Consider the following 24,449-nt stretch of genomic DNA (forward strand, 5'->3'; position numbering starts at 1 on the left):
ATTACTCTTAAGCACCCTTCACACGATCAATATATATTGTCTATAAAATATTGTCAATATGGCCAATAAATATTGACAAACTGTAATTGCCTCAGGTTATCAATATTTATTGACAATCTACTTAGTTTTGTGTTGACATTCAAAGATGTCATACCGTCAAAAAGTTTGTGTAGTTATTATTTTAGCTTTAACAATAGAACGCTGGAAGAAAAAAGAGAATATGGGCTAGGGAATGGCTTCTAAAGAGAGACGTTTTCTCAAATGAATTTGTTGAATGAGGTTTGCGTATCTACTCCAAAAGATTTTCAAAACTTCTTTCGCATGACTAACGCTTGTAGGAGTGTCAATATTTATTGTCAATATATCAAATATTTTCGTTTTCGTCAAACCATCCCATCAATATTTTCCATATGTCAATATGGAAATATAATATGTCAATCTTTCTACTCACACGTTCAATAATATTGTCAGTACTCAGATATTGACAATATATATTGATCGTGTGAAGGGCGCTTTAGATAATATTGGTAAAAATCACCATTTTCGTGTTAAATGCAAAAATGTTGGGTTCCGATTTCAATAATAGCACTAAAAAAATCTAAGTTTTTGAACATTTTTTTAGTATTTTTTATTACTTGTCTTGTTAGTTTATGTACTTTTTTTTATTATTCCTGTTAGTGTTGTCGTTTTTTTGTTTATTTTTAATTTATTGTTTTTGGATTCTTTTATTAAACCAACTAAAAGAAATTAAAAATGTGATTTAGCTAAATCTACACTTGGCATGTTGCATACATAATAGTTATGACAGCTGAGTTGGATTTTCACTTGCCACTACCAATTCAGATTATTTATTATTTTTTTTTTTGTGTTATTGAATTCGGAGCCTAATATTTTTGTATCTAATATGAAAACGGTGTTTTTTTATCAATATTCTCTACGAATGATAAAAGTTTCTAAACTAAATTTACTATTAGAAACTGCAAAAATAAATGTATAGTTATGATTAGAGACCGGATAAAAAAGTGTAAAAAAACTGGAAAAAAGTGCTTAAAAAAGCATGAAAATCTTAAACAAAAAGTTCCTAAAAGGCATACAATCTGTTAAAAAAGCATAGAATAAACAAAATTAAGCAAAAAACGATAATAGAGAAAATAAATAAAAATTTGTTATAATGATGATAATAATATATTTAATATTTATATTTTACAATTTATTGCGTTTACATATCTGGAAAAACTACATTCAACATCTACACTTGTTATTGGTGCATATTTAAATTTTGGTATAATCGCTGGATCTATTTCAAAATCGCAATGTTCCGCACCATTTAAAATAGTAGATATTTTGTACAATGTCTGGAATCCTTCATTCTTTAAGAGAGTTTGAATCACTTTTTCTTTTACTATTTGACCAATAGATCCTGGGACACTATTTGCTGCCGCTTCAAAATTTTTTATAATATTTACGGATTCTACTAAGGGTAGCTGCTGTTTTTCTAAAAATTGAATACACTGACTTACAAATTTAAAATGACTTTTAATAAAAGCCAATTGTTGTGCAAGTTCGGGTATTTTTAGAACTCTCTGACATTCTTCAATAGATTTGCTTTCTGTACTTTGAAATTCAAGTATTATGCCTTGAAATTCTTTAAAATGATCGGCATAGTACATGGCAGCATCTAGCCAAGTTCCCCATCTTGTTAAAACTGGTGGTGGGGGTAATGGCATTTTTATAAAGTCATGGCCAATTATGGTTTCCATTAGAAAAATTACAAGTGTGTTATAACTCAAAAATTATTGCTTAAATAAAAAAATCAGTTAGACTGCTTTATTAAACATGTAATACCCTACAAATTTTTCCTTTACACATTTTTCCTAAAAACAATAATAGGTTTTCTCGAGATATCTAGTTAGCCATACATTTCATCCAAAAAACAAAAAGCTCATTAAATTGAGTTCATGAAACTGCAATTCTTTTCCTATTTAATCGTCTCTCTATCTCCGCTAGTTTTCGAGATCTCCATACTAAACATGGAAAAAACTCACCCTGTATATATATATATATAAGTTAACACTAGACCTAGAACTATAAACATTCGGATTTAGCCGTACGTCTCTCAAGACGGCTAACCCCGAATGATTCTAGTTCTAGGTCTTGTGTTAGTTCTAGTTTTATACTAGCAGTATCACTAGAACTAACACAAGACCTAGAACTAGAAACATTCGGAGTTAGCCGCACGTCTCTCAAGACGGCTAAACCCGAATGTAGTTTTAACTCTTTATTTCTTGAGTTTAATAACACTTGTTTAGTGTTTAAATATGTAATTATTAATACAAATATTATTATACATTATATTAATAATAAATTATAATAATATAGTGCGGGAAGTTAGCCACACATTTTTTATTTTTAAATTTTTCATTGTTGTTCTAGATTGTTTAGAGTTGTTCTACATTGTTCCAAAGCGGCAAATACAAAAACTAAAAACACGACGAGAAAAAACGGGTTTTTTGACTAGCTCCCTATTTTTGGAAAAATTTGATTTTCTTTGTTGTTCTGGGTTGTTCTAGTTGTTCATAATAACTGAAAACCCTGCAAACCCATCGACATTTGGACACCTATACAGTGTGTTAATTAATTATCGTACCCGACGTAATAATTGCAAGTATGCAACCAATATCACAGTGCAATACGCAATATTGTGATATTGGTTGCATACTTGCAATGATGACGTCGGGTACAGTGTTGCCATATCGATGGTATTATCTCTTTTTAGGGAATTTTTACCACCTGAAGGGAAAAAGGGAATCTTTACGTAAAAAAGGGAATTTTTGTCTATTGGTCACAGACATTTCGCACCTATAAAATATAAGAATACATAAAATATACCTATAAGAATAGACTACACTTCACTTAACAAGCTTTTTTTTTTGGTGGAAATTTTGGTGGCTACTTCACTAGACAGAACGGGAATATTGCTGCTGCAAAGGTGGCAACACTGGTCGGGTACGATAATAATTAACACACTGTATATTATATATTTTTCTTCCAATGACGTCACGTTTCCTACGTTATCCCGTCAGTTTGTTGGAGTTGGATAATTTTATAACTAATACTCAACGGACCTTGCCTAAGAATGTTTATGTGACTTATTAAAAATGTTTATTAATGTCATTGTAACTGTCATTTAAATGTCACTTTTGACATTTAAAATGATAAATTGAACAAAAAACCATTAATGTGACATTTGCACCAATTAATGTTGGAAATTGAAATTAAAAATAAATTATATGTACTTCTTTATAAATTAACACACCACAATACACCTATTGGTTAGATAACCAAATATACATATCTTAAAAACACCTAAGACATCTTGACGTCACCACCTGTATGTTTACGTTAAAAAGCTACCTGTTCGCGATCCAACTACCGCTTTTTAACAGGTAAAGTTTTAATTCAATTTATTTCATTAAAAACGAAAAATTTTTGAGTTAATCTCCCCCTCTATTATTACTCACTCTACGATCGTTCCAATTAACGTTAATTGACTAAGAACGACTCATAGTTAAAGAGATTCTTTAAAACCACGCCTGTTATGCGTCGTAATTGTTTGGAAAGGTGTGGTTCGTGGCGTTATAACGTTCATCGATTCGTTTTGTTTCGTTTATTTTAGATAGAAGATGTGCAATGGAGGATTTGTATAGTTATTATAATCAGAAATTTCGAGATAAAGGTCAATTCGGGGATTTTTCTACGTTTTATATTGTTATAGCGGTAGTTACGATAATCGCCGCGATTATTTTTATAATAAACATCGTTTTGGGATGTTGTTCCGAATACAGTGAATATTGGAACGATCGACATACAGGTGAGAAAAATTAATAACTTTAAAATTATATGGATATATAATTTTTTTTAATTTTAGGAAATCGATTTATAATTTCTTTGTGGACAAGCACACCGCATCAACAACCGCCGTTAGATTATACTGAATTAAACACAGATCATTTACCACAAATTGTTCTCTACGAAACTCAAGAACAAACTTATCAATATAGTAACGTTGAGTATAATCAATCGACTGAACAGGTGGCTCAACCTAAAAAAGAATCTCCCACAAAATATTTTGAGATGCAAAAGAGAGAAAGTGATATTTAATATTTGAGAATTAATTCATATCATATTAATAATTAATTTGTATTGTTAAAAAAATTAAGGTTAAAAATGTTACATGTATATTGGCCAGTTACAGCTTGTTTAACTTTGGTCCTTATTGTGGGGGTGATAATGACCATTCTTAAATATGGTCCAAAGTTGTGTAAGACAAGGCACTATGCTTACACGCGAGAAGATGAGCATTATCAGCCCCCAAGAGAGATAATTTAAGAGATGTAAGAAAGAATCTCATTTAAATCCGTCCGTACTTTTTAACAACATTTTATTAACTTAGGATACATATTTTTTTGTATCATCTTAAAGAAAATGAATATTTTAAAATTAGTACAAACGCAATTTCATTTCTTAAAAATAATCTCGGTTGTTTTTAAGAATAATGTTCGTGCTTAACATTTTTATTAATTAAGATGAAGAATTTTTTAAAAGTTAGAATCAAATTTTTGATATTTTATTATTTTTATAATATGTACTAACATTTTTTTAATAAATAAATTTATGTAAATTTTTTGGTATTTTTAACTCTGTATTTATCAAAGCTTTTTTTATCACATCTTAGTATTATAGATTATTTCAGTCATATACAGTGTATTAATTAATTATCGTATCCCACGTCATTATTGCAAATATGTAACCAATATTACAGTATTGGTATTACAATACGAAAATCATGTTTACGTATACTTACTGTGTGATATTGGTTGCATACTTGCAATGATGACGTCTGGTACGATAATTAATTAACACACTGTATGTGAATGATTTATATTGAAGAACAATAACATAAGTATGCGTGATATATTTTAGCCTTACAACTGATGAATAAATTTTTATACAGAATGTCTTGAAATGACGTGTACAACGGAGGACCACAAGTACCTTGACCAAAAATATAATGATTTAACTAAACTTATCTACAGGATGTTTCGGTGACTCGGGGAACAAATGTAACCACATATACTAGAGTGAAAATGATGACAATTCATGTAAAAAAGAATTAGTAAAAGTCCTCAAATTGCAAAGATACAGGCTATCAAAGTTAGAAAATTTTAACACATTTTTCTGAATATCTTAAACACTATTTATGGTAATGCGTTGAAATTTGGTACAGTGTAAACTAATATCACGTAAAATCATTAATCAATTTTTGAGTTGGATCGGTACTCGGGAACAATGCTATATTGACTGTCCCTAAAGTTTGTTTGCTCAGAACTTTTTTATTCTATCATAACCCCACATTTATTTTTACAGTTTCTAATAGTAAATTTAGTTTAAAAACTTTCAACACTCTTAGAGAATATTGATAAAAACCACCGTTTTCGTATTAAATGAAAAAAATGGTAGGCTCTGAATTCAATAACACTACAAAAATAAAAATAAATAAATAATCTGATTTGGCAATGACAAGTGAAAATGCAACATGTCCAAGTGTAGATTCAGTTGAATCATATTTTTAATTTGTTTTAGTTGGTTTAATAATAGAATCCAAAAACAATAAATTAAAAATCAACAAAAATAAACAAAAAAACTACAACACTAACAGGAATAATAAAAAAAGTACATAAAATAACAAGACAAGTAATAAAAAATATTAAAGGAAATGTTCAAAAACTTAGATTTCTTTTTTTAGTGCTATTATTGAAATCGGAACCCAACATTTTTGCATTTAACACAAAAACGGTGATTTTTATCAATATTATCTAGGACTAATAAAAGTTTCTAAACTAAATTTACTATTAGAAACTGCAAAAATAAATGTAGGGTTATGCATTGTTCCCGCGGACCGATCCCACTCATAAATTGCCTAACCATTTTACACGACATTGATTTATACTGTACCAAATTTCAGCGCTTTACTGTAAATAGTATTTAAGATATTTGGAAAAATGTGTTAAAATTTCCTAGCTTTGATGGCCGGTATCTTTGAAATTTGAAGACTTACTAATTTTATTTACATGAATCGTCATCATAGTATATATATATCTAGTATATGTGGTTAAATTTGTTCCCCGAGTCACGGAAACACCCTGTATATACAAAATTGCTTAGTTTACTCGTTAGAAGGCTTTGAAAATTCATGATGAATCAAAGATAAAACGCAAAACAAAAAATACGAATACTGCTGTTAAGTTTAAGTGACAAACTGTTTTTGTTTTTAAAATTAATTGTACCTAGCCAACTATTAAAAAGCGTCATTCGCCTTTGTGGGAATTTACAAAATATTTTTTTGTGGCTAAACCGTTCACCCAACTGAAATATTGTAAGAGAGAAATAGGTTCTAAATTAAAGTAACTATTCAGAAACAAAAAAATGGTAGTGTTTGTACAGGGGGTTAAAAAGATATGGATGCATAATTTATTGTGACAAAGTTTTTAAACACCCTATAATTTTCGAAATTAGAGATTATTCCACAAATAGCTGTAGTCTACTGATACAAATGCATGACCAAAAAATGAATAAAATCCATCGAGAATTTTTCGACTTATTAAAAAAAAATTTAAAAAACATATTATGTTTAAAGCCCTCTAACGGCTAAACTAAGCAATTTTGTATATAGATAACTTGAGTTAAATCATCATATTTTTGGTCAAGGTACTTGTGGTCTTGGATTGTACACGTCATTTCCGGACACTCTGTATATAATAACATTAATAACATATATAATATACAGGTGTCCCGTATCTTCCGCATCAAAGCATTATACGGTTGTAGGATACATTATTCTGAAACGATTTTTCTAATAAATTTTTTTCGAAATGTTTATAATAACCGCATGGGAACTGTTTAACGACGTCAAATAACGGACGACTTTAATTCACAGAAAAAATTTATTTCTCTTTCCGTGTCAAATCTATTGGTGAGTACACGTGGGAAACGAATTATCAACCGCACGGGAACTGTTTAAAGTTATCCGCTATTGTCCAATAGCCGACGACTTTGATTCACCGAAAAAGTTTATTTCTCTTTCCGTGTCGAATCTATTGGTGAGTGCAGGATGATTCAAATTCGATGTCCGAATACGCTAACTCGGAAACTATAAGAGTTAGAAAACAAGTAGCTTACATGTCATGATCTCGTTTTTCGAGAAACTGCTAATGCCGACAACCTCACAGCGCTATCGTCTTTTGTGTTTGCCCTAGAGGCCAAAATTGAAAATATTGTAAAACCAACAAGTGCAATTATCTTGGTTATTATTATAGGTGGAGTATCATAACTAAGACTTTATATGGACACTTTTTTACAGAGAATTTCATGACGTAGTCAAAAGAAACTTTTCGGTTTTAGATTTTGAGATATTCGCCATTTGTGGTTTTAAAGAAAAATGTTTTAAATACAAGTTTCTTTATTAACCATGGCGCATTTTTTGGCGATATTTGCTTGTTTGTATTGTTTTTTGTTTCGTTGCTATCGCAACCAACATTATTATTTTAAATGGGATGCATATATTTTTTTTGCATACTTTAATAGAGGATAAGTCCCTCTATGCGATGAACATATCAAATCATATGGTTTAAACAAAGATCAAATGGTTCAACAAAGAATAATGTAAACAAGCAAGTATCGCCAAGAAATGCGCCACAATTAATAAAGAATTTTTTATTTAAAACATTTTTCTTTAAAATCACAAATGGCAAACTTGTTGGCTATATTCCGACATTTGACACATTCTGTATACTACATATACAGGTGTCTCAGCGAGACCGGTCGCAGGCAAGTTACTGGAAATTGTAAAAAATTAGTTTTTACTACTCGATACTTTAAACACAATTTTCTCAAAACTACGTTTTTACAACTCTTGGGGACGATATCTCAAAAACTACTCGACCAATATTTCTGAAGATCGTTACAGTTATAAACAGTTGTTTTCTATTTGAACCTAAAAAATTGATATAAATTATTTTAAAAAAGTGCTTTGTCGTTGAATAAATGTATTGTAACAAATTGTATTTTCTTTAATTACTAATTTTCATCAAATTTTTAAGATTCTAACCACTGTATCGAATCCTAGACACAAATCCACTTCCAAATCGTCCACAAATCGTAAATCTAGTCTATGTTTATACAGATCTCTAATGCTTTCCTATTTCAAAATTTCTATATTATACTGTGTTATGTCCAACCTGTCTGTTATTCCACTTTGTTCTTTATGCTTATATTCAACTTTTTTTGGACAAACAATTTGTGATTTTTTAGCATATCTTGGATTTTCTGGGCATTGAGGTGCTGTCCCAATCTCCAACCTCCCTATCGGGAGGACTTTGATTTCGAGGTGTTCATCCTTTAGGCTGGTTGCTTACCACAGCTGAAGAGTCCAGTTTTGGTTCTTCTGCTTCTCCGCAAAATCGAGAAACCGTTGATTCGGCCCAGGCCTTTTTATCGAGATGTTACTCGATCCTTCCACCTTTTTCATCATGCCTTGGAACAGGCACTGGTAGATTTTTTCCCAAATTATAATCAATTACAGATTTTGGTTTTAGCGTTTTTTCGCTTTATCTCTGAAATTTCATTAGAATGTCAACTAGATAGAATAAAGACATTGCCTTTCTCTTTCCACTTTGTAATCGTGATTATTTGTTTGCTTGTGCATTTTCAATGCTTGTGCAGAAGTTGTTGGTTATTATGGAATAAGATATTCATACAAATTCAAGAAAATGTCAGTGGCGACCGAGTGTTGATATAGATTGACTATTCCATATTCCTGTTTTAGAAAATCTACAATTTGAAGGCTCTAAAAATGTAAAGCTTGGAGTAATATTTGGAAGCGATTACAGCTCATAGTATTCTGGAAACATCATTCGTAGTTCAGAAATGTTACGGTAGTTTGTAAGCACAGCCAGGATACTTTATCTATTTTGCATCATTGAAATACAAGTAGTTAACGCCAGTTTAGAGACAATATCATATTCTAAGAAGATCCCGTTTGTATACTCGATGGATTAGGGCTCACAAATTCCAGAAATTATTCACGAGAAACAACGTATTCTGCATTTTTCAGCAATTATTCTGCTTGTACTATAGTGCATGGTACAACATCTTCTATAAGAAGTAAACTTCCTTCTTACATGAGTAATCCTTAAAGATTACTGTTGATCTAAAACTTCTTTCTAAATTTATTGCCCATAAAAACAGTAATATTCTGTAACTTTTTTCCTTAATGATTTTAAAATTTCAGCGTTGCCGAAAATACAACCATTAGCTTGACACAAACAACGAAACATATGAATTTCGTCGACGGGCCATTCTTCTTCCAGTACATACGTATGAAACTGAGACGGTAATGCAACCAACGAATAGCGTACATTTTCATATACGCTGCATCGAAATCTGCTCGGCACAATCCGTGGCTATTTATATCCTGGGGTTTCGCATCGATAAATCACTTTTATTAACCATGCGTTACTAAGAAGAAAACGCAATAACCCCTATTTAATTCCCGCCAAACTATTTACTCACGAACGTGATGTGGACCGACACTCACTATACACTCTCCACTATACAGTTCTAATCTAATCTCGTGCGCTTCGCCGGAGAGAAGTTACTTAAGCTCGGGAGAAATAATGTTAAAATTGAGTTTTCTGGATGGGGTACGCTTTAACCTCAAGCTATTAAAGCATGAAATTTTTTATAAAAAAAAAGGTAATAATCGTTTATCGAACAGGGCGGGTTAATTTCAGAATATAAAACGTTATTAGTTATAACTATAACAGAAGCCACTTGTGCCGTTAATCATCGCGACGTAAAATCATATAAAATGGAAATCGGTTACGGCGGTGGACATCAAATGTTATACGCGACCACCATAATTTTAGTTTTGCGCCGCCGGGAAATGGCTAACGCATAAAACGATAAAATATCGCCACGGGAAACCAACGTACATGATCGATACGGGGCGTATTTTATTTGACCAAATTGCCGCCTTCGGCCTCCTTAATTCCCAATTCGAAAGCTACACGTCCGTCACAGGGCAATAATCGCCCGGTGAGGCCGAAAACCCTCATCAACCTGATTAATGGAGACACGACGTCAATGTCCTTTCTTCCCATTTTCTCTGTGACGATCGATCGATAACGAGTGGGGCCTTTTTATAACGAATAATTGTCCTCTCTTTGAAATCCTCTCTCACCGATAAAGTGTATTTCATAAATCCATCCTGACAATATCAATGGGAACCGACAACGCCGGGATTAGATGCCCGATCGCGGACGAAAGGACCAGGACGTTCTATTCCGGATTCCAATTTGTCGGATCAATGTTTGTGGGATTACTATAATTCGAGAAATTACACAATCGCGTTTAGGTGCACGACGGAAGCGGCGGCGTCTTTTTCCTTTCGACAAATTAATCCCGGGGGATGAGCCAGCCCGACAGGGACGCATTAGGTACTACTGATGCATCTGTGCTTAATTAGTCCATCTGTAATTAACATAACTGTCTGGGATGTATTGATTGCGAGTTCCTGTAATACACCAGCGGGTATATACATTGTGACATTGCATAACTATGTTACAATAGTTAATGATAAGGATTACAAAAAAATAATTACAATAATATTTCGATATAACGGATTATTATGGGGAAGGAAGTGTCAAACATTAGACCTAGAAATAGAAACATTCGGATTTAGCCGCACGTCTCAAGACGGCTAAACCCGAATGATTCTAGTTCTAGGTCTTGTGTTAGTTCTAGTGATAGTGCTAGTACAAAATTCGAACTAACACTAGACCAAGAACTAGAAACATTCGGATTTAGCCGCACGTCTCTCAAGACGGCTAAACCCGAATGATTCTAGTTTTAGGTCTTGTGTTAGTTCTAGTGATAGTGCAAAAGTAGAACTAACACTAGACCTAGAAACATTCGGATTTAGCCGCACGTCTCAAGACGGCTAAACCCGAATGATTCTAGTTCTAGGTCTTGTGTTAGTTCTAGTGATAGTGCTAGTGCAAAATTCGAACCAACACTAGACCAAGAACTAGAAACATTCGGATTTAGCCGCACGTCTTTCAAGACGGCTAAACCTGAATGATTCTAGTTTTAGGTCTTGTGTTAGTTCTAGTGATAGTGTAAAACTAGAACTAACACTAGACCTAGAACTAGAAACAAGCGGATTTAGCCACACGTCTCAAGACGGCTAAACCCGAATGATTCTAGTTCTAGGTCTTGTGTTAGTTCTAGTGATAGTGCTAGTGCAAAATTCGAACTGACACCAGACCAAGAACTAGAAAAATTCGGATTTAGCCGCACGTCTCTCAAGGCGGCTAAATCCGAATGATTCTAGTTTTAGGTCTTGTGTTAGTTCTAGTGATAATGCAAAAGTAGAACTAACACTAGACCTAGAAACATTCGGATTTAGCCGCACGTCTCAAGACGGCTAAACCCGAATGATTCTAGTTTTAGGTCTTGTGTTAGTTCTAGTGATAGTGCTAGTGGAAAATTCGAACTAACACTAGACCAAGAACTAGAAACATTCGGATTTAGCCGCACGTCTTTCAAGATGGCTAAAGCCGAATGATTCTAGTTCTAGGTCTTGTGTTAGTTCTAGTGATAGTGCTAGTGGAAAATTCGAACTAACACTAGACCAAGAACTAGAAACATTCGGATTTAGCCGCACGTCTTTCAAGACGGCTAAAGCCGAATGATTCTAGTTCTAGGTCTTGTGTTAGTTCTAGTGATAGTGTAAAACTAGAACTAACACTAGACCTAGAACTAGAAACAAGCGGATTTAGCCACACGTTTCAAGAGGGCTAAACCCGAATGATTCTAGTTCTAAGTCTTGTGTTAGTTCTAGTGATAGCGCTAGTCCAAAACTCGAACTAACACTAGACCAAGAACTAAAAACATTCGGATTTAGCCGCACGTCTCTCAATACAGCTAAACCCGAATGATTCTAGTTCTAGGTCTTGTGTTAGTTCTAGTGATAGTGTAAAACTAGAACTAAGACTAGACCTAGAACTAGAAAGTTTTGGGATTAGCCGTGCGTCGTTAGACGTTTAATGAAAAATATATATCAATCTAGTACTGAATAACAACTAAAACTAGAACTAACACTAGACTTAGAATTAGAAAGTTTTGTGTTCAGCCGTAATAAATTAAAGCAAGTAAAAGGAGATCGATCAGGAGATCGTAGTCTTGTAACTAATTACCGTCCTATATCTATTTTACCAATAATGGGGAAAATCTTTGAAAGATTGGTTTACAGCAGGCTATTTTTTCAGATGAAGCCCTGTGTGGGTGCGGAGCAACACGGTTTTTATCTGGGGCGATCTGTGGACACCAACTTGTTACAATATACCGACTTTCTTTTTTCGACTATTGATAAAAACATCCATACACTGACTTTAGCAAAGCTTTTGACAAAGTGGATCATTGTTTATTACCGCTGAAGTTTCAGCGCGTTCGTGTCGCAGATGTCCTTTTGAACTGGTTTGCTTCGTATCTCTCCGATCGCACGCAGGTGGTTGGGGTTGGTGGATATTGGTGCGGTCCTGTTATCATGTTTTTCGGAGTACCTCAGGGTAATCATCTGGGCCCGCTCTTGTTTACGGTATACATAGGTGACATCACCAAGTCTTTTCTTACCTCAAGATGTTTTATGTATGCTGACATTAAAATATTTTCTCCTGTTGCTGCTGTTTCAGATTGCGTTAACCTTCAGAATGACCTGAACAGATTTTATAATTTTTGTGAGATTAATAATTTGTCACTCAACATATCGAAGTGTCGGACTGTTACTTTTACGAGAAAAAAGCAGTTCATTAAATTTGATTACCGGTGCGGAACATGCTTACTGGATCATGTTGATACTATTAAAGACTTGGACATTACTTTAGATAGCAAACTACTGTTTGATCAACATGTTGATGCAGTGGTGGCCAGAGCTAATAGGATGCTGAGATTTGTAATGCGCTCTTCTGAATCGTTTTGCAGCCCTACACCTATTATTTCTTTATACAATGCTCGTTAATAGTATTTTATCGTTCGGCAGTACAGTTTGGAACCCTCAGTATGACGCATACATTAACAGAATAGGGGATTCAGATAAGGTTTCTGAAGTATCTCTCTTATAAATTCCGACATCCTTATACAGATTATCAATCTGCCTGTCAAATGTATCATATGCCCACACTTCAGCAGCGCAGAACATGCAGTGATTCCTGCTTTCTGTTCAGGTTCATCAGAGGCTACTGTGATTCTTCCTAACGTCGGCTGCGCTATGACTTTCTGTTCTATGCGCCGACTCCCCGGACAAATTCGTATAGAAATTCCCCAATACTTCGCATGAAGAGGACAGAGGACCGTCTTGGGTTGGACATATTCGCCGTCACGCCGCACAACTTCAAACAAATTATTCGTAATGCTGTGCTCGCCCTACCAGTTGTGTGATTTTGAGTACATTATCTTGTTGCAGCGGCTTGAGTTCTGCCTTGAAATGGATTGATCACATATGCTTAAGGCCATTAATTGATCGATTTTCAATTTTGTGTTCATACAATTATTGTATATAAAATGTATTATAGTGGAGTAGCTTATTACAAGACGTCATCATTGCAAATATGCCACCAATATCACAGTATTCGTATGGTAATACGCAAATCGCGTTATGGGTTGCATACTTGCAATGATGACGTCGGGTACGATAATTAATTAACACACTGTATTTTGTCCGTTATGTCTGAAGACCCGAGATCTAACGAGGTCCGTTATATCGATGTTTTACTGTAATTAAAGTAATAAAATAATTTTATCAATTAATTAAACCAAACGACTTATATTAAGCTATATAATTCATGCATTCAATTTCTATTTGTTTCCGGCAATAACGTCCCGACGAAGTAGAGAATTAATTCAAGGGGACCTTTGGCCCGCGACCAACGACCACATATTTCATCTACGGTTTAGTACCACTGGTATAGGTACATTAAACAACCCTCCAGCGCAAATTGTATATTGCCTTCCAGTGTGCATTACGGGTAATGACCTTAAACTGGGTACTTAGTAGAAGAAGGCACGTTCAATTTATCACCTTTGCGATATTATCCACTATCTATGTACTATATCTACATATTCGTTATGTAAATGATGCAATTTTTTGAAAAGATTGCCTATTTACAGTATATAATAGGTGTAAATTTATAAAAGAGAGTAAATTTATATAAGAATACAAAAATATACAAGTGGTTAATGACGCGAGAAAATGAATTCTACGTCCTTTTTTCGGTTAAAATAAATTGACTATAACTCACGGTGAAAGGGTGATAAAGCTACGCGGTTTACTCAAGCTCAATTATTCGCGAAGGTTTCGGGTTAACCACGGAAAATTTAATGATTCCGCGTTGAACATTAAACGTGTAGGTACTAAAAGGGGATATGTCCCTTTTACTAATGACCAACGTTAAATAAAGATCTCGAATTAAGCTAAAACACCGTTTTAACAACGAACGAGAAACGTATCGCGAAAACGACCCGCGTTCCATCGTAAAAAGGCGCGCGATATTGCGCGCTTTCAAAGTTTGATTTATTTTCGTTTCTTTTCGAAATGGATGAAAGGGAGAGAGTGGGGCATAATTAAGGTTTTTTCGTCCGGTGGGAAATTTACGGCCGTCATAAACTGCGGATGTGTTATTTATAGCTGCCCGCGGACAGTTTTTAACAACGCTTCCAACCCCTTTTAATGGGTTTCTAGGTGGAAAATGGATACGATACGACGGCGAACAATTAAAAAGCCCTTCATATATTTATTTTTTTTTCTTGAAAACTCCAAAAAAGTGGCTTTTAACTTTCCGCACCGGACAAGTTAATTACTTTCAAATTATTTTCATCATACTTAATTAATGAGATTTTTATTGTATGTATTTTTATTTCGTAATGAAAAATTTTATAAATTAAAATAAATTTAATTATTATAATTAAGAATTCAAATACTTTTTCATACATATCACTTAAATGATATGCAATGAAGATCGGTTATAACGAGCAACCAAGAAGTCGGAAAATATGCTCCTTATGAACTTTAAGATTTCCTTACTCGTAATTAACTGAGTTAATAAACTTCATCTTCCTTATGGTGTAAATGATGCGTCGATCGAAACAAAATTCGTTCGATATAGGATACCTCTTGTTATAACCGATTCTCGTTATAACCGATATTTTTTTTATATTCTATCAGGTATTATACAGGATGATTCTCAACCTATACGCATAAAGTTAGGGATTTATTCCTCATAACAAATAATGACTAATAAGTGAAAAAAATTGTAGTAAAAGTTTTAGCCGCATGTCTTGTCGTAGTTCTAGTAATAGTGCTAGTGTAAAACTAGAACTAACACTAAACCTAGAACTAGAAAGTCTCACCCGCACGGCTAAACCCGAATGTCTAGTTTTACTTCAATAAAAATACACAATACAGTTACATCTAATGTTAACTAGCGCTACCTAGCGCTGTCACTAGAACTAACATTTGAGATAGAACTGGATTTGGGATTCGCGGGAAGGCAGGCTGAACCGCCCGCAGCATTTTGACCTCAGCAGATCCCTTGTACTTACTTCCCTCATTTGGTCAGCATTAGGGCCCTTCAAGCCATATTACCTTGGAAGCAAAAGCTAGAATTTGTCCTGGTTGTGCTATCCTGATTCCACTCATGCGAATCTGGATATTTCCAAAAATGGATAACCTTAATGTTCGGAGGGCCACGCAGTCGCATAGAATGTCTTCCGCCGATTCCTCCTCCTCACCTTATCCTCTGCAGATGTCGGTATCACTTATTCCCATGTTCAGTAAGTGTTTCTGTAAGTTTCTGTAAGACGTAGGTTCTTCCTGGACAGCCTCATAAATAAATCTGTTAGTTTAGGGTCAGGATGGAGGTTTGAAGCTCTATTAAAGACCTTATTGTTGGGGCAATGAATGGTTCTGGCGATCCCGGAGGTTCGTCTGCAGCCTTCCTTGCCAGTTTGTGCACCATGTCATGAAGCTTATTTCCCGAATGAACCTTTGTCCAGCAGATCGTAATCTCATTGCTAGCGGCTGCCTCACAAAGATTGTTATTGCAGACCTCAAGCAACGAGGATGAACAGCTTGTCCGTAATTAGAATATATTATAATTTTTTTGTTACTAATTTTCTTGGAAATTTCCTCAGCAACCAGAGAAATGGCCATTAGCTCCGCTTGGAGCGCGGTGGGCCAAATTCCCAGCGGTTTAGAAACCGAAGCACCAGAGCCAGTTTCCCTACGAGATCCGTCCACCCATAATATTAGGATAGTTTCGTCAGACATGGATTGTTCTCCTACCTTTATTTCATACGGTCGTTCGAAGATAAAACGCGTTGGAATCGTATCTACCCTGCCATTCAGGAGCGGCTGTTTGCTACATGCCTCCTTCCATAGCTGTCTAATCGATTTTCCACATTTATAAAGCCATTTGCCGTTAACCGCTCGCAGCCGGGTCACTGTTGCTATCACCACCTCCTCAACGTAATTGAGAAGAGGAAGACACAGTACATTCTCCATTGCTGCTGTTGGTGTGGTTATCATCAAGCCTGTAACCTAGAGACAAGTATATCCACAGGGATATTCTCGGTGTTAAACCCCAGGAGATCCCAACGGCCCTTCTGCACTAAGCGAACGCAATGCCTGCCTTATTTATCTTACCTTCGATGTGCGGTCGCCAAGTCAACGTTTTATCTAGGGTTAACCCCAGATACTTCACTTCATAGGCAAAGAGCAAGGGAACTTTGCAAAACCAGGGCGTTCTAAGGGTACCCAGCCTTCTTTTCCTTGTGAAGAGGACCATCTCTGTTTTATTAGGGTTTACCGACAGAGAATTGTCTCGACACCAGCGTTCGATTATTCTCAGTCCAGCCTGCATTCGGTCACATAGGACGTTTTCAAACTTCCAGTGAACCAAAACGGCTAGATCGTTTGTGTAAGCGCGGACATTGAATTTTTCAGCAGAGAGTTGTCTTACAAGGTTGTCAAGAATGAGATTCCACAGCAGGGGTGATAGAACCCCACCCTGCGGATATCCTCATTCAACGATCGCTCTTATTTTATTGTCGTTATTATTATTGTTATTAGCATCAATTACACTATGGACGGCCCTTTTTGAGAGCATATTTAGAATCCAGTTCGCTAGTACAGGCTGGACTCCTTTGTCTCTAAGGATTTTATTAATTGTATGAAAAGCTGTCCTGTCAAAGGCTCCTTCGATATCTGTAAACACTCCGAGAGTGGACTCTTTATAGTCCAAAGATCTATCGATAACTCCTACGATTTCTTGTAGTGCGGTATCTGTTGATCTTCCCAGAGTGTATGCATGCTGGTTTGGGTGCAGGTTTCGTTCCAGTGTCGTTTCTCTTATATATCTTTCACATAGTCTTTCAAGTGCCTTCCCGACGAATGAGGAAAGACTGATTGGTCTATATGATTTGAGATCAGTGTAATCTCTCCTCCCAGGTTTGGGGATGAAGACTACCGTTACTTCTCTCCAGAATAAGGGAACATAGCGGAATGCTAAGCAAGCTTTGTATATTTTTAGTAGGTGTGGTAGTAATTCCGCCACACACCACTGTAGTAGCGCAGGTAGAATACCATCAAGACCGGCAATGACCGGAGCTAGAACTAGAAACATTCAGATTTAGCCGTCTTAAGAGATGCATAGCTAAACCCGAATGATTTTGGTTCTAGGTCTAGTGCTAGTTCTACTTTTCGTTCTATAAAAATATACCACAATCTAACGCTGAATAACAATTAAAACTGGAATTAACACTAGACCTAGATCTAGAAACATTCGGACTTAGCCGCACGTCTCTCAAGACGGCTAAACCCGAATGATTCTAGTTCTAGGTCTTGTGTTAGTTCTAGTGATAGTGCTAGTGTAAAATTAGAACTAACATTAGACCGAGAACTAAAAACATTCAGTTTTAGCCGTCTTAAGAGACACACAACTAAACGGAATGTTTCTGGTTCTCGGTCTAGTGTTAGTTTTAGTACAAGTGTTAGTCTAGTTATTAGGTATTATCATTATATCGAGGTTTTACTGTAATCTCAAATTATATTGACATGTTGCCTGATTTATATGGAAATATATTTTAGTATATTCCATCTTAAGTGAAATTCACTGTATAATTAAGGTTACAGACTTCATCAACAGCTGTTTGGGAAGTATATCAAAGCCCTTCCTATACACTTTCATTGAGTAATGGGAGAAATGAAACAGCCATCGAGCGAGTCCTGCTTCGAGAGACAATTACACGAGTTAATGCAAATAGCAACGTTTACGCAGCTCTGTATGTTCGCCTTTTGAATATAGACTTTATCATCAGCACAGCTCGACCCGATGTGTATAGAGAATAAATACAGCTTGGTAAATATATCTTGGCCGATTAGGAGGGTGATAGTAAATCGTTGAAGTAAAATAGTCTTTTCTTAAATAATCAAATTGAAATATAAATATAAATATAAATTTTTTAAACGTTAAGTGAAATTATACCAAAAAGTGTTTACTTACCATGATTAAAACATCACAAAAAACTTATTTGGTGTCTATAACATAATAATAACTAATGAAACTTATTAATTTGAAGAAATTATCTTCATCAATTCAAACATGACCCAACTACATAGCTGTCATTAATGACATAACCTCGAATGTCAAAAAAATATTTTAAATTAAAATGTATAAATAAAACTTATATAAAATAAAATTTCTTAATCAATCCACTAATTAATTTTATTAAAACAAATTGAAAGTAATAATTAATAAAATTATATTTTAAATATTGAGTTAATCAAATAATATTTTTTTAATTTTATTTATTTGAGGTTGGTGGAATTGAAAACGGCCATCTTGGTCAATCATAAAGTGTAATGTGACAAATGTCAGATGTGACGTTTAAATTAAATTGAAATATTGTGATTGAAATAATTACGAAAAATGAGATGAAATTGGATAATATTAGGTATGTTTTCCATCAAAAATAAGTAGAACGTGAAATGTATTGCATAAATATATTATATAATAAGTGAAATTCACATGCTTATAAATATCATAACAATGGTAAACACTAGAACTAATAAAACAGGGAACAAAGTACCACCAAAGCAATTAATTCAACTTCCTAAGTGCACAGTCGTTTATTACGAGACTGAGCACACGAGTTGGCGTTAAACACCCTGCGGGGGGTGTGGGTTATCCACGTGTTAATTGTTAACGACTGCAAACACAATTAATTCTGGCGAAATTAATAGCGAACGGCGCGACAACGCTGTATACGCCCATTTTAAAACGCAATTAATAAATCAATCGACACTACGTAATTGATAGGTAAAGACGGGCCGACGCCATTGTTGCCGTAATTTATCGTCCGTTCGCACTGACAATAGTTCGTTTGCTGACGAAATAAATCGAAAAGCTTCGCTTTCCACAAATAAACGACAGCCTCGTAATTAATTTCGATTGTGACAAATTGGTTTTTGCTACTACTGGTCAATCCTACCGGAAAATTATCAGATTGTTCTTTATAAATTGCTTTTGATAAATAGAATGTCTAAGCAATGACAATTTTGGGGAAATGTGGGACAATCCATTTTCTCTCAAAGAAGATTTCTCCTCGTTTCCTATGTATATATGCGTAGCATAGATTCCTATGTAATCTTAACGATGAATTTGCATGAACCTACGGCCAGAGGGAGAATACGGGAATTGGACAAACGCATCTGTTACGAGTGTTTTGGACGGGTGTGTTTAGTACTGGATATATCTATGATATCTATGTATATGCAACGATGTATTACAATGAAACTTCAATATAACGGATTTATACAAGGAAGGGAGTGTCCGTTATAAGTGTTATATAATTTTTAGATTGCACTTTAAACTGTTGAGAGTGAAGGTCCAATCTAACTTATCAAGATCCTATTAGACAGGTGTGGGGCTACGCCAGGGGCACAGCCTATCATGCGTATTAGTTAACATCGCTCTGAAGAAGGCTGTAAGAGAATTGGGTATAGCAAATAGAGGTACCATTATTAATAGAAGCGTACAGATACTAGCATACGCCGACGACATAGATATAATTGCAAGAACAAAAAGGGTCCTCATAGAGTTTTTCAAAGCATTGGAAGGGGCAGCAGAGAGATAAGGGCTAGAGGTAAATATGTCAAAAACAAAATTAATGAAGGTTGCTAATAACGCTCATCTAACCCCACCTCAAGATCGGATTAGTGAACCATACACGTTCAAAGGTATAAACGAATTTATATACCTTGGAATCCAGCTAAATGAAAATAACATAATGTCTGCAGAAATTAGGAGAAGACTGTATATGGCTAATAGATGGACGATGATAAAAAGTTACGAAAACTTGTTGGACTGCTTTAAAAGAAAGATACTCTGCTACATATACAGGGGTGTTCGGGAAAACGGAATATGTAGAAGGCATTACAATTTTGAGTTGTACCGGCTCTATGAAGAACCGAATATTGTACAATCCATCAACATCTGATGTTTGCTTCTTTACACATAAATCTTAACGTGATACATTCCACTTTTGCTTTGGTTCGCGAAGACAATTATCATCTAGCATTGTTGGGAACACTAAATATATTTGCACCTCAGTTCCCTACGGTTAGAAATATATACGAAGACGCCCAGTATTGTTTTAAAACAGGTAACCTGTTCGACTTGTGATGTTTTCTATAGAACATTATATAATGTCCTGGACACGTATGTGCTTATATATTATATATGTGGTCCTTTTATCGACCAAGGTATGTTCCTCTCCGCCGCGACTGTAAAACACATTACCGGCAATATGTGAGGTCCTTGGAACAGAACATGAAGAATGACCCAAAGAGTTTTTGGAGATTTGTTAGTGTGGCCAGAAACAGTGCTGTCTCACCAAATATTCTCAAACGCGATGGTGAAATTTTTTCTGATCTACCTACTGTAGTTGATATGTTCGCTGATCATTTTGTATGCCCATGTTGGGAATGACTGGGACGGTGTCTCTTTCGGCATCTCTCAAGTGATTCATGATGAGATCGTGGAAGCTTTTAAAAAGTTTAATCCGAAAACTACGACAAGTCCAAATGGTATCCCCGCATATATAGTCAAAGACTGTGCTCTTGCATTATTACTGCCTGTGCAGCATATTTTCAATTTAATAATCAAGAATGCTGAGTTCCCGAAGATCTGGAAGTTGTGCAGATTTTGCCCTGTTTTTAAAAAAAGTGATATATATCAAATGCACTTGATTGTCGAGGGCAGTGGATGTGATATATACTGACTTGTCCACGGGTTTTTGATTGCTTGGACGATAGTTTGTTGGTTGAAAAGTTGGAGAGGAAACAAATTAACCTTAAATACTTCCAAATGCCAGGTAATGATATACAGTCAGAAACGTAACATCACACTTTTTGATTATGTGCTTGGAGTGGATCACCTGTTACGTATCTCAATAGTGAAAGATCTTGGAGTGTGGTTTGATGGTGATTTGTCCTTTAATGAACATATCGACAGAACAACGGCTGGTGCCCTTAGAACGCTAGGGTTTATCACAAGGAACAGTTTGGAGTTTACTGATTTAAAAACAATAATAGATCTTTATTTTACGCTAGTGCGTAGCAAACTTGAATATTTCTGCATTGTATGGACCCCGTCTTATTTGACATACATTGCCACCATCGAAAAAATTCGTACCTCGATTTTGGCTATTATACATCTAGAGGAGAATTGAACTATGAATGTCTTGAGGTTGAAGACTGGTGTCTGCGGGATTTGTGCGGAATGTGATGTCTTGTGTGCTGATTGCATCGGAAGTCTTGACTGAATTGAATGTGAGTGTGCCGCGTGTTTGTAGTGTCTTTATGCCGAATCGTGCTAACATGAATATAGGTCTAAATTTCCCGATAAACAGATTATTGGATGGTAATCCGTTGGGATAATAAAGATTATATTATATTATAAATCAATAGGTTAAGGTGGCTCGGCCATCTAGAAAGGATGGATGACAGGGAACCCCCAAAGCAAATGTTCCGTCAAATAGTTTTTGGAACTCGAAGGAGAGGCAGGCCTAGAAGCATATATAAGGACCAGGCAGTCTAAAAATGCTGGGAGTTAGAAACTGGAACATTCTAGAACAGGTCTAGACCCACCAGGGGTTGTGATGATGAAAAATATACAACAATACATGTTACAACTGTTACTATGTAGAACTAACGCTATACCTAGAACTAGAATCGTTTGGGTTTAGCCGCACGTCTCTAAAGACGGCTGGTAGGTGGTAAGTAGCGCTAGTTAGCATAAAATGTCACACTGTTGCATATTTTTATTGTACTAAATCTAGAATTAACACTAGACCTAGAACTAGAACTATTTGGGTTTCGCCGTCTTAAGAGACGCACGGCTAAGCCCGAATATTTCTAGTTCTAGGTCTAGTGTTAGTTCTAGTTTTAGTTAAATAGAAAATATATACCTATCTAATGCTGACTTGCAACTAAAACTTTAACTAAGACTAGCGTTAGAGCTAACACTAGACTTAGAACTAGAAATATTCGGGTTTAGCTTCAGAGGCACGGCTAAACCCGAAACTTTCTAGTCCCAGGTTTGGTGTTAGTTCTACTTTTATTTCAATAAAAATATACAACAATTTACCGCTAAACATCGAAGTTTTACTATAATTTGAAATACTTAAAGCACACTTGAAACACTAAACTAAATCTTGAATAAGAAATGATGTTTCTTTCAAAATCAATCCAAAACAAAATCCTAAACTCTAGAGAAATAGAAAAGTAATTTCGTATTGTCAAAAAGAAAAAAAAAAAACTAAAAACACCACAACACGTCTTCCGCATTGGGCTTTATAAATCATGTAGTAGAAGGGGTGGCCCCACATAAGGGTTGTGCGGCGTAAATCCAATGGGGTTTCTCTCGATTGTTTCAATGGCGGAGACGCTTCGCGACAACGCTGAATATTTCAGGATGGGGGTTCGCGACGCGCAATTAGCACACGTAAAATTAAGAAAGTTTTAATTGGACCGCCGCACACATTAGGGGAAGTTATGAACTGGTTTTACCCTCTCTCTCTATCTCTGCATCATTCTCAACTACGCTATAGTACATCCCCTATGGGGGGTCAGTTGCGGTCGCCTTGGTCAGCGTCGCGACGCTGCGTTCAAATCCGGGACGCGTCGCCGAACTAACAAAGCCTTTGCCCGGTAATGTCGTGTTATTAAATTTCGTTTGGGGGTTCTCTGTGATGAGAATTCGAAATGGTGTTTAAGGATAAACCGGGAATTTTAACAGATTTATTTTCCACTAAACGATAAATTTTTTATTTTAGTAAAGGTTTTTTTGTTTCAAAAGAAAATTAAAAGCTTAGTTTTAATATAAATATCATTTTGTGTATAAAGGGGGTAAATCTTAGCACGATATTCTTTCCTCTCACGTTCCACCCTCTGAGGAACTCTCCATAACACGACTTAATACCGCCAGATGGGTAAAGTTTCGAAAGAAATTTAGTCGAGGTTTATGAGGAGAGAGCAGAAATGCATGTTTGTATTCCGGAGGCGGAAACGGACGGGATCGTCGTCCGGGGGGTCGCAGACGACGGGGACAAATGGGAGCAATTAAAAATAAATTTCTTCCCAATTAAGGGGGTTGCTTGCACTCCCGGAGAGTCCTCGAAAAAAATATTTTCGTTTCCCTCCCATAAATTAACTTAAAAATAGCTAACTAAAAACTTGATTTAAAATCGCTCTATCATGAACTTTTATTATATTACCCCCAAAATGCACAATGACCCACCATATTTTAAAAATATCAGTTTTCGGTTAGAAAAAGTCTTTTTATAGGGACGACAGGTTTTTGAGTGAGCGATGGATTTGCCTCGTCACCGAACTATTTCGACTTCCACGCGCCATTACCCTTTGACACGGTTTTTTTCTTTCGTCCGGCGACCATAAATTCATTTCTCATAATTCCCGCATTCGCCGAGATTTATCGGCTTAACTTTCCCCGGCGCCATAAATCTTCTTGGGGGATCGTCCCGGGCCGATCTTATGCGAGCTGATGCTCGTCGCGCTCCGAGAAATTAACTTGCCCAGATAGTTGGATAATTAATTCCACATAGGTCGTGGATAATTGAAAAACCCAATCTCGGATGTCTCTTCAAAGTAGATCACAGTCTAACTATTATAGTCCTTTATCTTCTACTATCCTATTAGAAATTCGAATTGTTTCGTAAACTATCTAAAATGAAGTTACATAAACAATTTGGTT

At 35.4% G+C, this 24,449-nt stretch overlaps 2 protein-coding genes across 3 annotated transcripts; both read left to right on the forward strand.

The window, feature by feature from the left end:
• The first annotated feature begins 3,343 nt into the window (after positions 1-3,343).
• On the forward strand, positions 3,344-4,161 carry LOC111418559 (wurmchen 1). Of its 2 annotated transcripts, XM_023051099.2 has the most exons (3): positions 3,344-3,446; positions 3,677-3,871; positions 3,929-4,161. In XM_023051099.2, exons 2-3 carry the CDS (start codon positions 3,691-3,693, stop codon positions 4,159-4,161), a joined length of 414 nt encoding a protein of 137 aa, XP_022906867.1. In that variant the 5' UTR covers positions 3,344-3,446; positions 3,677-3,690. The 2 variants fall into 2 exon arrangements, with proteins under 2 accessions (XP_022906867.1, XP_071050853.1); XM_071194752.1 differs by lacking the exon at positions 3,344-3,446 and having other exon boundaries at positions 3,628-3,871.
• Positions 4,162-4,227: 66 nt separating this feature from the next.
• On the forward strand, positions 4,228-4,684 carry LOC139429236 (wurmchen 2). Its single transcript, XM_071194756.1, has one exon. The coding sequence runs from the start codon at positions 4,228-4,230 to the stop codon at positions 4,387-4,389; it is 162 nt and encodes a 53-aa protein (XP_071050857.1). The 3' UTR covers positions 4,390-4,684.
• Positions 4,685-24,449: the final 19,765 nt, after the last annotated feature.

Source organism: Onthophagus taurus, chromosome 1 (assembly GCF_036711975.1).
Source record: "Onthophagus taurus isolate NC chromosome 1, IU_Otau_3.0, whole genome shotgun sequence".
NCBI lineage: Eukaryota > Metazoa > Arthropoda > Insecta > Coleoptera > Scarabaeidae > Onthophagus > Onthophagus taurus.

Coding starts and splice junctions, on each gene's coding strand:
- LOC111418559 (XM_023051099.2), top strand. CDS start 3,691: ATGGAGGATTTGTATAGTTATTATAATCAGAAATTTCGAGATAAAGGT. Junction 3,872..3,928: donor TTGGAACGATCGACATACAG/GTGAGAAAAATT, acceptor TTTTAATTTTAG/GAAATCGATTTATAATTTCT.
- LOC139429236 (XM_071194756.1), top strand. CDS start 4,228: ATGTTACATGTATATTGGCCAGTTACAGCTTGTTTAACTTTGGTCCTT.